This window comes from Trichosurus vulpecula, chromosome 1, assembly GCF_011100635.1.
Source record: "Trichosurus vulpecula isolate mTriVul1 chromosome 1, mTriVul1.pri, whole genome shotgun sequence".
NCBI classification, from domain to species: domain Eukaryota; kingdom Metazoa; phylum Chordata; class Mammalia; order Diprotodontia; family Phalangeridae; genus Trichosurus; species Trichosurus vulpecula.
The window spans coordinates 518,307,703-518,324,165 of NC_050573.1; the positions used below are offsets into that span (position 1 = coordinate 518,307,703).

At 38.9% G+C, this 16,463-nt stretch overlaps 1 protein-coding gene across 1 annotated transcript in view; it reads right to left on the bottom strand.

The window, feature by feature from the left end:
• Positions 1–1,798: 1,798 nt before the first annotated feature.
• NMRK1 (nicotinamide riboside kinase 1) overlaps positions 1,799–16,463 on the bottom strand; it is a 31,299-nt gene continuing 16,634 nt past the window's right edge. The window contains exons 4-9 of the mRNA XM_036741030.1: positions 16,161–16,209; positions 11,736–11,883; positions 11,590–11,661; positions 8,060–8,166; positions 5,518–5,601; positions 1,799–2,261 (exon numbers count right to left, since the gene is read on the bottom strand). Of these exons, the coding sequence (XP_036596925.1) occupies positions 2,209–2,261; positions 5,518–5,601; positions 8,060–8,166; positions 11,590–11,661; positions 11,736–11,883; positions 16,161–16,209 (513 nt within the window). The 3' untranslated portion in view covers positions 1,799–2,208. The remainder of the gene's footprint in view (positions 2,262–5,517; positions 5,602–8,059; positions 8,167–11,589; positions 11,662–11,735; positions 11,884–16,160; positions 16,210–16,463) is intronic.

The following is a 16,463-nucleotide window of genomic DNA, read 5'->3' on the forward strand; positions in this document are numbered from 1 at the left end:
TTCCAGACTACTTGGACTAACTCACACTATTTGGATACTTTCACTGGAAATCAGTTACTATTACGGCGAAAGGGAGAAGGGCATAAAGAACCTAGATGATCAGACTAGAAGAATCAATTTCAGGAAACATTAAGTGCTTAATTTGCACAGACACTGCTAGGTGCTGGGGACGGACATGGACATGGATCCACACACACACACTAGAACTTCCTCTTTAAGAGCTTAAAGTCTAATGAGCAGGTAGACAATTAACATAATTAAGTAGAAAAGACAGGTCCAGGCAAAATGCTAGGAAAAATCTAAGGAGAAATTATTTTTACTTGGGATAGAGGTTTGTAAATAGCAGATGTTGGCCTAAGTTGGGTCTTGAAGGACATTAACAGGTGGACATGGAAGTAGGAAGCCCACTGTAGGTATAGGGAATCGTGTGAACAAAGGCAATGGAGATGACAGAAGGCAGGACCAGAATAGCGGAAAGAAAGTAGCCCTGTTTATTTGGGATATAGATTATCACGAAAGGCTTTGAAGTTAGGTTGGAACCAGATCGTGGAGAGACTTGAAGGCTAGGATTAGGAGTTTATATCTGATTTGGTGGTAGGTAAAAGAAACTGCAGAAGCTTCAAGAGTGAGACATGATTAGAGTGGTGAGTTAGGAAGATTACAGGGGCAATGGTAACAGACTGGAGGTAAGAAAATAAGTCAGGAGGTTATTACAATAGTGAAAATAAACAAGGGCATTAACAAGTGCAGGTTTAGTGGGAATGGAAAGGACGGACTGGACTGGACAGATACTGTGGAGATAAAATCAACAGACTTGGCAAATGACTGGATGTGTGGTGTGAGGGTTGGGGTTAGGGAAGAGTTAAATTCTAAGGCACTTAGCTTGGGTGGCCAGGAGGATGGAAGTACCATCAACAGAGATACAGAGATTAGGAGGAGGGATAGAATTCAGTTTTGAATGTGTTGAATTTAAAGTGCTGCCATGCCATCCAGGGAGAGATGTCTAGAAAGTGGCTGGAAATATGGGACAGAAGTTCTAGGGAGGGGTTGGGGCTGAACATATAGATTCAGGTTTCATCTGTAGAAGTCATCATTGAAACTAGGGGAGTGGAAGACATCACTAAGTATAGGGAGTGAAGACATGAGGATTGAGGACAGGCACTTGGGGGACATCTGCATTAAAATAACAGAGAAGAAGCTGGCAAAAGAGACAGGACAGGGATGGTCAGGGAAATGAGAGAACAGCTCAGTGTTGGGGAAGCCAAGGGAGATGCAGCTATCCAGCAAGAGGGGTGGTCCAAATGAGGCAGAAAAGCAAAGAGGATTAGGATCTACAAGAAGCCGTTGGGTTTAGCTTCCTTAGTGACCTTGCAAAGAATTGTCTTAGTAGAGCAGGGGATATGGAAGCCAGACTGAGTGAAAGGAGACAGCAGGAGTGAATTCTTCTTTCTAGCCTTTTGGCAGTGAAGGAGAAGGGAGAATGATTGGGTTGATGATGTCAGTGAGTAGCAGGGGCAAGGGGAATGCCTTTTCAGATAGAGACCTGAGCGCATTGTAGGACTGTGGGGAAGTTGTGGAGGAACTGGTGCAGGGGTGGGGAACCTTTGGCCTTGAGGCCACCTGTGCTCCACCTCTGATGGTGCCTGCAGGTGGTGGAAGACAATATTTTTATTTGCTTAAAGGGTTTATCCACTTTTCATGTATGCTTCACCCCATCAGGGCTGACAAGACTTAGTTGGAGCTGACAATAGTACCAAGATACTGAACTTTTAGAATAAAAATAATTTTGTTCTCTCTCTTTCAATGTCTTACTGGTGGTTTTAATTATTTTTCTACATCATTGTCCGTTCCTAATACTCCCATGCAACCCTCTCTCGTAAAAAAAATAAAAAAACAGTTGAGCAAACCTTTCCCTACCCTCTGACCCTCAACACACTGACCATCAGATAATGGCACATACAGATATGAAGCTCTCCACACCTTTAGTCCATCATCTCTTTACCAAGAGGAGAGAAGCATATTTCATCATCAGTTTTCTGGAATCAAGACTGGTTATTATAGTAATTTGAAGTCTTCTAGTATTGTTTTCCTTTACACTATAGTGGTCATTATGTATTTCACTCTCTTGGTTATGTGATGGAATAGCTTCTTTAAACTCTTCTAAATCCATGTTGGAAGGAATTCTGATGGATCCTCTCTAGAAGCTATTCACAGGATCCTAGATGTTGAGATGGAAGGCATCTCAGGGGTTATCTGCAGGCCTTTGGGGAAAATATCAAAAGAAGAATTGTCAATGGTGAACACTTAGCTGGGTACATTATTGAGCAAGAACCACAAAGCTATAGTGACTCTGAAAAAGTCTTTTGTTTTTATGACAAAACCTTATATTTTTAATTCTCCTCCATTACACACACACACACACACACACACACACACACACACACACACACACTGGATCCTTCCTTGCAACAAAGGCAAACATTTAAGCAAGACCAATCAAAACAGTAACAGCCTTTGACAAAGCCTACTACATTCTGCATCTGTGTTCCTCTCCTCTTTACTAAGGCAGAGGGTTTCATCATTAGCTCTCCTTGGCCAAGGTTGTTCATTATAATTAATCAAAGTTGTGCTTTCTTTTAGTCTTGTTACAGTGGACTTGGGCCCCATAATAGAGTGCTTTTTTTCTCAAAGGATTAAGCAACTCTTTTCCTTTTAAATCATGTAATGCATTCACCCCATCTAGAGTCACTGTGGCATATTCTGCACTACTGTCATCAACAAGAGTCAACTTTACAAAAATGTGCACAGTTTTAAGAGGGAGCCACTGATTAAACAACTGAAATGCTTAATGGGTTGCAGTACAATCTCTTATCTTGCCAGCAACAGTTTCACTGACTCAGATTCATCATCATAAAGGAAGAAACAGCCCCAAAGGCTGGGCTGAATATTCATGAGTATCTTAGGAAGCAGAGGGATAAATTTAGCACTCAATGACTACAACAATCATGAGTGAGAATCATAACTTTTTAATATGGCATCTATACGCTGAAATGCCCCGAGCTGAGTCCAGATGAAAGGCAGCTGCTCATAATGCCCCCAATATATCACCAGTACATCCCATGGTTAAGTTCTGCCTTGGGATATTTTTTGTTCTCTGACCCCTTCATTGCCCAAGATGTGATTAAGTTTCCTTCCAGGTCTGTATTGTTTGCTTGTATTTTTAGGGCACGGCAGTCTGTAAATTATCTCTGCTTTTTTACATTTATTTATAATTTCTCTGCATCCTATCACATGATCATTGAGTCAGTCCACAAGTACTGTTAAATATATAGCATGTGCCAGACCCTGTGAGACCAAGAAAGGCAGGGTTAGTCAGGGATAGTTTTTAAGCAATAGCTGAAGCAATTCTATAAATCGTTTTTTTTCCCCTGATCTCTAAGGGAATGGTATCTCCTCTAGATGAAAATTTTAAAACAAGATTATCTACTATTCCGGGATTCCAGACTGGAACAGGGAAAAAGGGCAGAATTTCTCTAACATTTCCAAATTTGGGGGCTTCACCAATGAGTTACTATCTGTACTACATTTATAGAGGTGGTGTTAAAAAATGATCTGTGTCGTCTGTGGTACCCTAGGATAATTTTCTTCATTCCCCTTCTCCTCTGCCTGTTAATTTTTTTTTTAAACCATGTTGGTGTGTGGTGGGGAGGTAAACAGACTCAGGAGACAGTTAAGTGAAAATCTGCACAGATGCCGCTTTCATTGCCAACCTCCTAGGAGGAGCAAGGAAAGAGCAGGCACGTAGAGAAACTGCCCTCAGATGGCCTTTTGGCACCAGCCACACCTGTCAAGTGCTCAAGGCAACTGGAACAGGGGCAAAAACTGGCTGGGACACATTAGCCTCTCCTTGGGCTATTGTGTGGAAAGCACTTTATAAACTGTGAAGTGCTATATCTGTGTGAATTATAATAATTATATAATGCAAACAATGCAAAAAATTAATAACAATGATAATTAGAGGCACCTGTTGAGACAGCAGAGAGAGCACAGGACTTTGAATCAGGAAGACCTGAGATCAAATCCTGCCTCAGACGTGTACTGGCTGTGTGACCCTGAGCAAATCACTTAACCTTTCAACTTTCAGTTTCCTGCTCTGTAAAATGGGCATCATAATCGAATTTATCTTACAGGAAACAAGCACCTACTGTGTGCCAGGTACTGTGCTAAGCGCTTTACAAATATTATGTCATTTAATCCTCACCAACAACCCAAGGAAGTAGGTGCTATTATGATCTCCATTTTACAGATCAGGAAACTATGGCAGACTGAGGTTAAGTGATAGGTGGTGGCACAGTGGATATCTTCTGGAGTTCTAATCTGGCCTCAGACACTTACTAGCTGTGTGATTCTGGGCAAGTCACTTAACCCAGTCTGCCTCAGCTTCCTCATCTCTAAAATGAGCTCCAGGTCACACTAGTAAATGTCTGAGGCTAGATTTGAACTCAGGAAGATGAGTCTTCCTGACTCCAGGCCTGGCACTCTATCTACTTTGCCACCTGGCTGCCCCCTTTATTATCAGGCTCAGATTTTTCCAGCTAACTTTATTTACTGTCAGTCACTCTGAGTGGTTTCAAATTCACAACCATCATTTCCTCCCTCACCAGATACCGTCTGGTGTCCCCCTCCTCACCTGTACAGCTTCCGTTTGTGTAGTCTTCCCCCATCAGAAGGCAAGTTCCATGAGGACAGGGATGGGTTTTCTTTTTTCTTATTTGTATCCCTATCTCTTGCTCAGTGAACTTTAATAGACTCTTACTAAATGTAAACTGACTACTGACTATTTTGTTTTTGTCTTTGTATTCTAGCACCCAACAGATTAAAAAAATTTCTGTCCAGATCTATGACTTCATCAGTATAAGAATTTTCCCCAGTGCTAATGATAAACAAATGCTCTGTAGGAGTTTCCTAGGGACAGTGAGGGGTTAAGTGAATGGCTCAGGGTCACACTGCCAGTGTGTGTCAGAGATAGGACTTGAGTTCAAGGGCAGTTCCTTATGCTGCCTCCTTTGGCAATGGATTTTAGCCGTGGTAGGTGCTTAATAAGTGCCAAATGTGATTCATCTAAACAGGCACTTATTAAGTACCTACTATGGCATGCATTCAGCACCTGTAACAGGGGTTTTTAACCTGTTTTGTGTCTAGAGGTCCTTTGGCAGTCCAATGAAGCCTATGAGCATCCTTCTTGGGATTAAGCTTTTAAGCACATTAGAGCAAAATGCATAGGATTACAAAGGAAATCAATTATATGGGAATATAGTTATTAAAATATTGTAAACACAAGCTTGTGGACCCCAGGTTAAGAACCCCTAAGTCTGAAGGCAATTCCCCCTGCCATGCAATATCCCCAAGCTTTCCTTCGATATCCTGAAGGTTACAAAATCATGCGGGGTGGTCCTAGTGAGAGCTATTATGCCTCTTCCCTTTCTCCCCAACCCTATTTAACAGCTCTGTACTTACATTTCTGCTTTGCTCTTTCTTCTATCAAGTCATTACAGACCTGTGAAAAAATGTCTTCCTCAGATTTTGTCCCATCTAAATAAACTAAGGGAGAAGAAAAAAAAATGAGACACTGACCTACCGAACTCCTCAGGATTATGAAAACCTAAAAGGAGGCTTATTTTGGGCGGCTGCTTAAGAACGACAACAAAAAAGATGTTGAATAATTGAATCCTTCAGTAAGCTGGGATTGCTACAGATACAGGGAAATCCCATTGGTATCTTTGTGGATGGATTTTGAGAATTGCTGAGGCCAGAATTTACCAGCTGGTGGCCAGCCCTCTGGTGGTGAGCCTGTCCAAACCTGGCATATAATCTGTTGCTGAGACTGTACTTGAAGCCTTTCCAGTTTGGTAGTATCAGCTTCACACCCAGTTGTCATAGGCTTTGTGAATCCAGGGTCACCTCCATACCCCACTGGCGTGCAAGAGTGGGATTTTAATGGAGAAATTTATTATTATTTTTGTTGTTGTTATTGTTAATAACAGAAACAACAGCCTTATGGCACACACATTATCTTGTTTGATGAAACTGACATCTCTCTACAATGCCAATGAATTTTAAATAAAGAACACATGATTGTGGCCATAAAAAAAAATCTATTTTAAATCAGTCAAGTCATCCAAGCAGATCCACAGCCAAACAGACACAGCTGGTCATAAATCTCAGCTTACTGTCTTAGAAGATGTAGAAAATCGGTTCAAAGATTTTCCTGGGGATAATTTATAATTTTTAAAAGTTTTTTTATTTTTTTTGGCGAGGCAGGAATATTCATTAACTTGAATTTCATATGGATTTATACTTTATGGCTGATAAATGCATTAAGTGAATTATGTAAAACTTATTTCTCCGTTCTCTCCCTTGGACTTGAATAAGATAGATCTCTGTAATAATCTTTAGTACTAGATCAATGAAACTGGAGTCTGGGGCGTAAGGGAGTCATGAATCTCTCTTGGTAAATATTTAACTAACATTACAGAACATGTAGGGTTCTTCTTTTTTCTTGGACTCCTGCCTGCTTCTGTCAAATTTATTTCACTGTACCCTTGCAAAATCAAATATTAATAAGGGAAGGGCCACAAAAAAAGCCAAGCATAAACAAAAGAAAAGAAACATATCAAGAGGCTTGTGAAGTGATTCCATCTTTTCTACAACCCCAAGATTGGACATGAGCCCATACTTAAGCTGAAGTTTACTTGCTTGATATTTGAGCATAAAAAATTTTAAAAAGTGGTGATTTGTGGGAAAAAGAGAAGAAAGAGAAACAGATCTAACCAAGTACTCTTATTTGGTATTATCATGGTTTCACAGGCTCACTAGTCAAAACAAACAAGGAAAGATTTGTCTCCTTTTTTGGAGATTTAATAAAAAAAAATCCAAATGCTTCCATGACTTGGAATATGATTATCTAAAATACTCAACCAAAGCAGAACTGGGCATGGGAAAAGGTGTGAAGATGAAGGACTGGAAAATAGGTGAGAAATGAAAAAGTTTGGGAAAAGTGGGAAAGAGGGAGAGGAGAAAAGGAGAGGATGAGGGAGAGGGAGATGATCCAGAAGAGGGGGAGATACAGAGAGATGAAAGAAAAAAGATCCCATTCAGTTTCAAGGTCAGGACACAAATTATCATTTTGAAAGTAGGAGACAGATACTTTAAGTTGTTTTCCAATCACTCAACAATATTTTAAGAACAAATTAAGGAAAAAAATGTTTCTCCTACATAATTCTCCTCTGCAGACATTCCTTTCCCCTGCCCATCCCTCCCTACTTTAAAATGGTAACAGTGGATGCCATCAGAGGCTTCTCAGGAGAGCATACTTTGTTTTTGCTAGGGCAAATAGAGTTAAATTAAAAGTTGCTGCCCTGCCACTTGGGGGTAAAGGAAGAGAAGGGGAACACTCATCCCCCTACTTCTGTTCAGCTGCCTCTTTTCTTACCTCCTATTAGCAAAAACTCATATTTGTATAATGGTTTAAGATTTATAAGGCACTTTCCTCACAACCACCCCATGAGCTAGATAGTACAAATATATATTTTACACACACACATATAATATACATTACATAATGTAGTATGTATGTATGTCTGTGTATATATGACAGATTTCACAGACTAGGAAACTGAGAACGAGGGAGTTTAAATAATTTGTACAACATCACAGAACTATTAAGTGGCAGACCTCAACCTGACTTAGGTGCTTTTATCTTCAGATTTCAGAACTCTTTCTACTCTCCTCTGTTTCCTGAATTGGGCATACAGGGCTGCCCTAATGTTGACTGGCTTTTGGCAAGAGTCAAAACACTAGGAACAGAGACCAAAATAGCCAGCGTCCTAGAGACAAGGTGAAGAAGCCTAAAGGGCAGTACTATTTTGGCCATGAGGTTTAGTCACTGTAAAGCTGTCCAGAAAAATCTTCTTAAAAGAGAAAATTCCTAAATTTCACCCTCTCCTTTAAGGAAAAATGATTTCAGAAAATACTTTGACCAAAGAGAAAAATCACATACCTATATTTCTTGCAATGTCTTCTATTTCTCTTCTGTGTTTTAGATACATTGGCCACACATGCATGTCAAAGTATCCTGGAGGATCTGGTGGTTCATAGACCCTGGTGCTTTAAAAAAAACATGGTAGGTGTTATGGATCCATATGTATATAGATATCCATATATGCATGCATAGGCACATATTCACTTAGGCAAATCGGTAATGATATACTAAGTAGAACATGAATGGTTAGGAAATAGAAGGGTCCTTTTTTTTTTTTTAAAATGAAGACCAGAGATTTCATCAGTAGAAAAAGCTCCAGTAAGGAAGTTCCTCTCCCAGTGTTCTTAGGTACTAAGAAGTGAAATCATTTGCCCAGTGCCATGACAGTGATAGCCAGTGTGTGTCAGAGGCCAGGCTTGAACCAAATTTTTCCTGACTCCAAGGCTTGCTCTATATTTGTTATATCATGCTCACTCACATTTTTTTCACTTATATAAAATAAATGATTAACAGCAGGATATATTTTTGAAGATATACTTGAGATAATCTTTGGAGGTATGAAAGCAATAAAATATGCCTTAATAAATGATTTTAATGGACATTAATTTATCCCAGATATAGATGTTTCCAAACTGTCTTTTGCCACCGAAATTCTAATAATTTTAAAAAGTTCAGTGTATATTATTTAAAACTCAGTATCGGTGAAAAAAACTCATAAAATAACTTGTCAGACCAAACAATTAGTTTAAAAACTCATGAAAAATATGATCCTGTGAGTATAGTCCCTACAACAAATTATGTCTACTGTCCAAGGACCAGCCAGTTAGTTATGCAAAGACTCATCCCTAGCAGATGGGCTAAGAGTAATATATTCTAAGGCCATGACAGGCTACCAAATCCAGTAACATTAATCAACAATCTTCTATTTTTTCTCCTTGGTAATCTGTAAAAGAAAATTCTATTTGATTTCATTGTTCCCAAGGTAGAGATAAGAGTATCAGTACACGAAGATAACTAAGAACATTATCTTTATAGGTTGGGCTAAACTTAGACTAATCTGTGTATTAGACTGTAAATTATAAATGGGCTGGTTGAGGCTTTGGATTCTTTCTCCCTAAAAGTCCCTTCCACCCTCTAGTAGCATTGCTGCGGTTTGTCCCTGGTCAGGGAGGTAATGGTCTTAGGATGCAAGAGGGAAGTAAGAGTGTTGGTCCTGCTTTCCTGTGATGCTTGTCTGAATTTGGAGCTGCCCATGGTCATCTTTCTTTCTTAAATAGTTTCCATTCTCAGCAGAGAAATGTGTCACTTTATGTGATACCTTTGCCCCTCTCTGACCCATCCTAAGGAATGGATGAGAGAAAATGCTGATTTTACATGAAAATTAAAAAGTGATATAATAAAAAAAAGTATAAATGGAAACAACCAGTGTGTAGAATTCTTTCATTGGGGCAGATTTTGACTCTTCCGCGTAGATTTGCCACTTGGCTGCCATTTTATCACAAAATACGAGGGCTGCTCTTACCGCCATTTTATAGCTGGTTTTGTTTTTAACTTTGATTTTGGCAATCCTTCCTCCATGCCTTAATAGATACTTTTCATGAACTGCCATGGCTAAAAACAATTTATCCCTTGGTAGCTGACTCTCTGGTGATGGGTCTTCCCAAACTTAGCTGGGCTGATCCTCAGGTGATTGGATAACTGCCAACCTGTAAACTAAGCCTTTCCATATGGCTGGACCTGGCACAGCTCATGTCTCATTGGCATCAATCAACAAATATTTATGATAGCATAACTTTTAAAAATGTAGGATTCTGAGGGAAATGCTACCACAAGGCATTCATGTAAGACTTTAGGACTCTTATTTGGCCTACATTTATTGTTTTCGAGATACACTAGGCCCTCTAGATCCTCAAGTGCAGCCCTCTGACTGAATCTAAACTACAGAATATGAAGCTTGGATTCAGTCAAAGGGCTGGACTTGAGGACCTAGTGGCCTCAAGGCCACAGGTTCCCCACCCCTGCCCTAGGCCTTTTAGACTTAGCAATAAGACCAATTAGCTTTTAGTACTTTGCAGCAGTCCTATAGTAATTATCAAATGGTTCCTGTTCAGTTGTCTTCTTTCATAAATCTAAAGCTTTCACTAAACCACATCCATTCTCATTCCTTATTTTCTCATTAGAGGTGGAGGGGAGGGCCTTCGTAGCAAGCAATTGGGCTGTTTCATCTTTGGGGATATATGAGAAAATTTGGGATATATGAGAAAAAGGAAGGGATTCTGTTAACAGTGTTAGAGAGCAGGAATAGGATCATTATCTATACCTAGAGCTGAGGCACAGGGTAGAAATCTAAGCAGCAAGCAAGTAGCCAAAGTCCATTGGGGCAAAGGTCCTGGAGGAGGTTATGCAGTCAACATGTGAGAGGGTCTAGCCACAGACAGCAAGGACCCAGTCACAAAGAAGTTAGAGTTTAATCAGTCAGCCAACAAGTATTTATTAAGCACCTACTATGTGCAAGGAAACCACTGGAAGGACAAGTAGGACAAAGTAGACCCCAGTCACTGGGCATCTGGAGTATAGCTAGGTCCCAATTTGTTCATATCTGTAACATTCAAAGTTATAATTTTGTAAAATATGTTCCGGCCCAGTGGAAATATGCAGTGGGAATTTGAATAATATGACCACTTTATAAGATTCATTATTCATACTAATGGGGATCTAGCTACACAGAGCAGAAAGCGGTAGTAGAGGATGAGGACTCAGTCAGGTAGAAACAAGAGAAAAATACAGTCATAGGGAAACTGAGTACCACCAAGGTCAGAGCTGGAGGATGAAGTTAGATAGACTATGTGATCTCAAAGATCTCTTCCAGCCGGTGCCAACTCCAACTGGGTCCAGCAGATAGAGCATGTATACTTTGATGATCAGCAAGTGCTACAAATCAGGGCTTCATTTATTTATTTATCTGCTTCTCTGTTGATTTATTTAAATTAGGATGTCATTTATTTATTCACTCCATTCATTCATTTATTGGAGCATCTAGACTTAAGGAAGCGATGGAGAAAATATTAATAACACAGATGAATGTTGGGCATACGTTTTTTTTCTTGGAGAGCTAGTTGTCAGACATTTACCAGCACACCTATGTTCCTAGTTTTAACATTCTATATTGCTATGAATTTTCGGTATATTTTAGGCTACAGAAGTCTAAAGAACAAGGAAAAAAAATAAGCTAAAGGATTTTAGGTATTCTTGTTAATCTTCTCTTAGAGGAACACTTTACAGGGGGCCCTAAATCAATATCGATTTAAATTCGTCCTGTGAATAGACAGTAAAAATCAAACCAAACTAACCCAATCAAAAGCTTTATCTCTTTAGAGCCAAGAAGTGGGGTTTCTCTATATTTTAAATGGTGACATACACAACAAGTACCTAAAGTGGAAATCTGAAGGCAGTGTTTGAAAAGTAGTGTTTTTACACACACACACACATACACACACACAGAGAACTGACACAGATGACAATGCAAAAAAGGTAATTTAAAATCTTACCTTCTTCTTCGCTTGCACTCTTCATATGGAATGGTCAGAAAATAGCATCTATTCCATACAGTATCAAGAGGCCTAAGATGATAACATATTTAGTGCTTGAGTTTTCCTGGTCTATTTGGAATCTATGGTAGGGATGGCATGCTTACTTATAAGTATAGAGAAGGAAACCTTCAATGATTAAAATCGGGACTTCCTCAGCACTTTCCTGGTCATCTGATTCTAGGGAATTTCTTGGGTTTTTCATCCAGGAGTAGACAGCAGACATCAGTGTTTCCATATTGAGAGCTTCGAGTACTAAAAAGACAAAATATAAAAGAGTAGCGATGCAGATGCCTACAATGAGATGTCTTGGGTATTTCTGAGGCTCTGTAAATGTCACAGAAGTAGCATCACTGCATTCACCCTTCACAAAACGAATATCAAACATTTAAGCACCACATTTGGAATTGAAGCATCTTTTGTGAGGAGTGGATTTTGTGTATCTGTATTTGTACAAAGGAAATGTATCTGGAACCTACTGATTTGAAATTAGAATTTAAATATGCAACATTTTGAAAGAAAAACTTATGAGCAACAGTACAACTTAGATACTAGTAAAACTTCAAGCATTAGATACAATGCATTATTGCCTAAGAATTAGAAAAGGAGCCTCCGTTCTATAAAACAAATTAAAAATGAAGTGATGGGAAGGAGAGAAGGGAAAATAGTATTATTTTTTTTCCAGTTAGTGTTCTAGAATAATTACTTGGAATATTAGTGAAAAGTTTGGAAATATATCACCTAATTCATCTTCTTAAAAAGCAAGTAAAAAGCTATGTTTTAGAAATTTCATTGTCAACTATTGAAACTAATTTCTTCTAGTTTCATTAAAATAATGATAGTGATAATAATAAATGGCATAGAGCTGAAATTTAAACCCAGATCTTCTGACACCAATTCCTACATTTTTTTTCCCTCTTTGTCATGCTGTCTCCAAAGATATCTGAGGTCTCTTTACCTAAGACTGTTGAATTTATAAAGGGGAAAAGGCTTTCTCTGCAAAAAATCCTTAAAATAAGTTTTCACTGATACCATTTACTTTTAAAAAAATCATCATAATTTCCCCCAATGTCATTCCCTTCCCAGCCAGTCATCCCCTCTTTTACTCTTTTGAGTATAAAGCAATCTAAGTCTCACTTTTGTTCAGTAGTCATTAGGTCTGCCTTCAGAAGTGGGAGAATAGTTCAGTTCCAGGAATGTGCTACTGTACATTTCACATTGGGACCACAGCAAGATAAGCAGCTATGTCTCTATTATAGATGAGAAAATTGAGGCTGAAAAAGGTTAAGTGATCTGTTCAGGGTCACACAGCTAGTCAGTATCACGGTAGGATTTGAACTCAGGTACTAAAAATCCAGAGCTTTAACATCAATAAATTATATAAGTTCCCTGAGTCAATGCAGTATAAATGGACATGGAGGTGACTTTGGAGTTATGGAGACCTAGGTTCAAGTTCTGCCTCTGATAACAAACTGGCTGAGAGGCACTTATCCTCTTAGTGCTCCAGTTAACTCCCTAGAAGAAGTTGTACAGGAGGTGTCAGCCTCCAATAGTAAAAGGAATTTCTTCCCTGGGAGTTTCTCACATCAATGAAATTATAGTTCCTGTCAAAAAAAAAATTCCCAGTGAAGGTGAGCTATGCTTGATATGCATTAAAAACACAGGGATCATTATAGCTAGCCTTTCATGACATCTTATGCTAGCATTAGGAAGATGGGCAAAGTGTTGACCATTCCTCCTTTCCTTATGGCAAGTAACTCTTTGATTGCTGGTTCACTCTATCCACATTGTTCATCATAATACCCAATACCTCAAAGCTTATGACTGTCTGTACTGAATGTCTTCAATTTTTTAAAAGTTGAATTTTTGTTTTGCAATTACCAACTTTTATTTTCTTGAGAGAAAACTCAGACCCCCTTATCTAATTACTAATATCATGCCTAATTAATTCATGTTATGCCTTTCAGACAAAGCAAGGTGCTGAGGAGTGATCCATTCTTAACCAGCATATATATGTAACATTACAAACTTGGAAAATGTTTATAGGATTATAGATGAAAAAAAAATCTTCAAGGCCATGTAGTCCAACCCTCTCATTTTAGAGATGAGGAAACTAAAACTCAGAAAAATTAAGTGCCTTGCTCAGGTCCACACAGCCCGTAAGTATCAGAGGTGGGATTTGAACCTAGGTCTTCTTGACCCTGGGTCTAACACTGTAACCACTATATCACACTATTCCTTCCAAAGCAGCAAACCAGAGAGGAGAAGCCTGGGCTGAGGCAGAACTGGGAGGATATATGGGGTATAAGAATGCAAACAGTGTAAAATTCTGCCTCCTATGGACATAATTAATTTCATTCTGTATATTCTGAATTTCTTTTCAGCAAGATTCAAAATACGGTCACACGATAAGGTTCCCTACTGTCTCAGAACCTCTTGAATGGACCTTGGAAAAGGTGGAGGGAGAACAGGGGAAAATGCCTTGGTTTCAGCTAAAGAAGCAGGCATAAAACAGGGAATCAACCTTTTTGTTTGTCTACGTCGCTGTGTGTGTGTGTGTGTGTGTGTGTGTGTGTGTGTGTGTGTGTGTGTCTGTGGAGGGTGTATACATATACATACACACACGTATACACACATATGTTACTGTGATGTTTAAAAAGTTTGAGACACATAGTTTCTGGCTAATTAATCACTTTGTTAATAATGCTAGCGTATTATCAGTAAAAGGAATGGTCATTTGGCTGTCTCTCATGGACCAAAGATGATTCATGGTGGTAGGCTTACAGTTTATATTCCCTTGGAAGCATGGGTGTTCTTGAGGGTAGCAATCAATTCTGCTTGGTTAACAATTAATGAGAGAATGAATATTATAATGAGAAGTGAGCTTATTCCATTGAGAGTCTTGGGGTACTGACATTGATCACTCAAATCTTGGTCAATTTCCCTATCACCCATCTGACAAAAGGGAGAATAGACATTTTCCCAGATCTGATGGACACAAGGAGCAGGAATCCACCCATTTGCCTAAACTTAGAATTTCTTTACTGTCTTTGATTAGATCTTAGCCTTCCTGACTGGGTAAGTCTTTGAGTAAGATTCCCCACACTGGTTGATTTCTGGATGAGGAAGCAGAAAGAAAAGGGGGAAAACCTTGGTCCTAATTCAGTAATTAGTTATTAAATACAGGAGAGAAATAATAATTTTTTCTCTAAATATATCTATATACACACACACACATGTGAAGGAAATGATGAGAGAACAACTTTTATTCCAATCTTACCTAGACAGCTAGCGCACTGAGTGCTAGACTTGGAGTCAAGAAGATTTGAGTTGAAATCCTGCCTTAGACAATTACTAGCTGCGTGACCCCAGGCAAGTCACTTAATTCCTCTGAGTGTCTGTTTGCCTCAGTTTCCTCATCTGTAAAATGAGGATCGGGCAGCTAGGTGGTCCAGTGGATAGAGTCAGGAAAACCTGAGTTCAAATCCTGCCTCAGACACTTACTAGCTGTGTGACCCTGGGCAAGTCGCTTAAGCCTGTTTGCCTTAGTGTCCTCATTTGTAAAATGAGCCGGAGAAGGAAATGGCACAAACCACTCCAGTATCTTTGCCAAGAAAATCCCAAATGGCATCATGAAGAGTCAGACACTGCTGAAATGATTCCACAATAACAATAACCAAATAGAGGTAATAACAGCACTGATCTCACAGGATTGTTGTGAAGGTCAAATGAAATAAAATATGTAAATATTTTGAAAACTGTAAAGTGCTATGTAATTGACAGCTATTATTATTGTCAACATTAAACAATTAAAAAAAAACCCACTAAAGTTCCTGAAGAGTTTGCTACTAATTTCTGATGTGCTGTTTATATGTATACACACATATATATAAGTAAAAACGTAGGCTCCTTTAAAATGACCAGACATCCTATTAACAACATGTCCTAAGGCCTATGATCTCTAAGGGGACTGTGTTACAGTATTTAAAATTCTTTACCTTCAGGATAATGTCAGCTTCTGTAAGACGGTGTGAAATCTGTCTCTGAGGTCTGTGGACAATTTTTTTCAAGCAGCTGAGGGAAAATGGCATGGCTGTCCGAGAGCCAGAAAAAGGGAAGGTCTCACCTGAGGGGAGGTGAGTTAGAGCAGGACCAAGCAGCAGGCAGAGTGTTTGGCCCCAGGCTAGGTCCCACGGTGGTTAAGAGTTATATTACAGTGCCCTTTCCAACAACTTTAGGAAAGGGGAAACTAAAGAATTCAGCCCAGACAGAATGAAGAGGGTAATCTGATATGAGGGAACATTTGTAATTTCACCACTGCTTTCAAAATTCACATTTCATATGCAAAACCGGGGAAATGATTTAATTAATTAAAACTATTCAGCATGATTAAGTGCGTGCTGATTTAAGAGACATATTAACAAATTTTAAGATTCATTTCCCATTCAGAGTAGGCCCTTTTGTTGCAAAAAAAAAAAAAGGAAATGAACATTAGTGCATAAATTTGTAAATGATACTACTAATCAGCTTACCATCATACTGTAGAAATCCATTCTCATCGATCTTAATCTCAGACTCTGGCTGGAATAAAATGAATACGAATATCAGAAGAAATATTAAATGTAGCAAAAATCCTAAAAAATTTAAAAATAAAAAGTGTCATCATTAGTAAATGATTCTGGTGATGACAAACATAATGAACTGACAAATGAAAAAAAAACAACCCCCAAAACAACCAAACAGAAATGACTAATTCATAGTGTCACCTAGTGGACGATCAGCTAAATGACCCGCATCTACCTTCATCACAACAGGCACAGTATTTGGTGATTGCT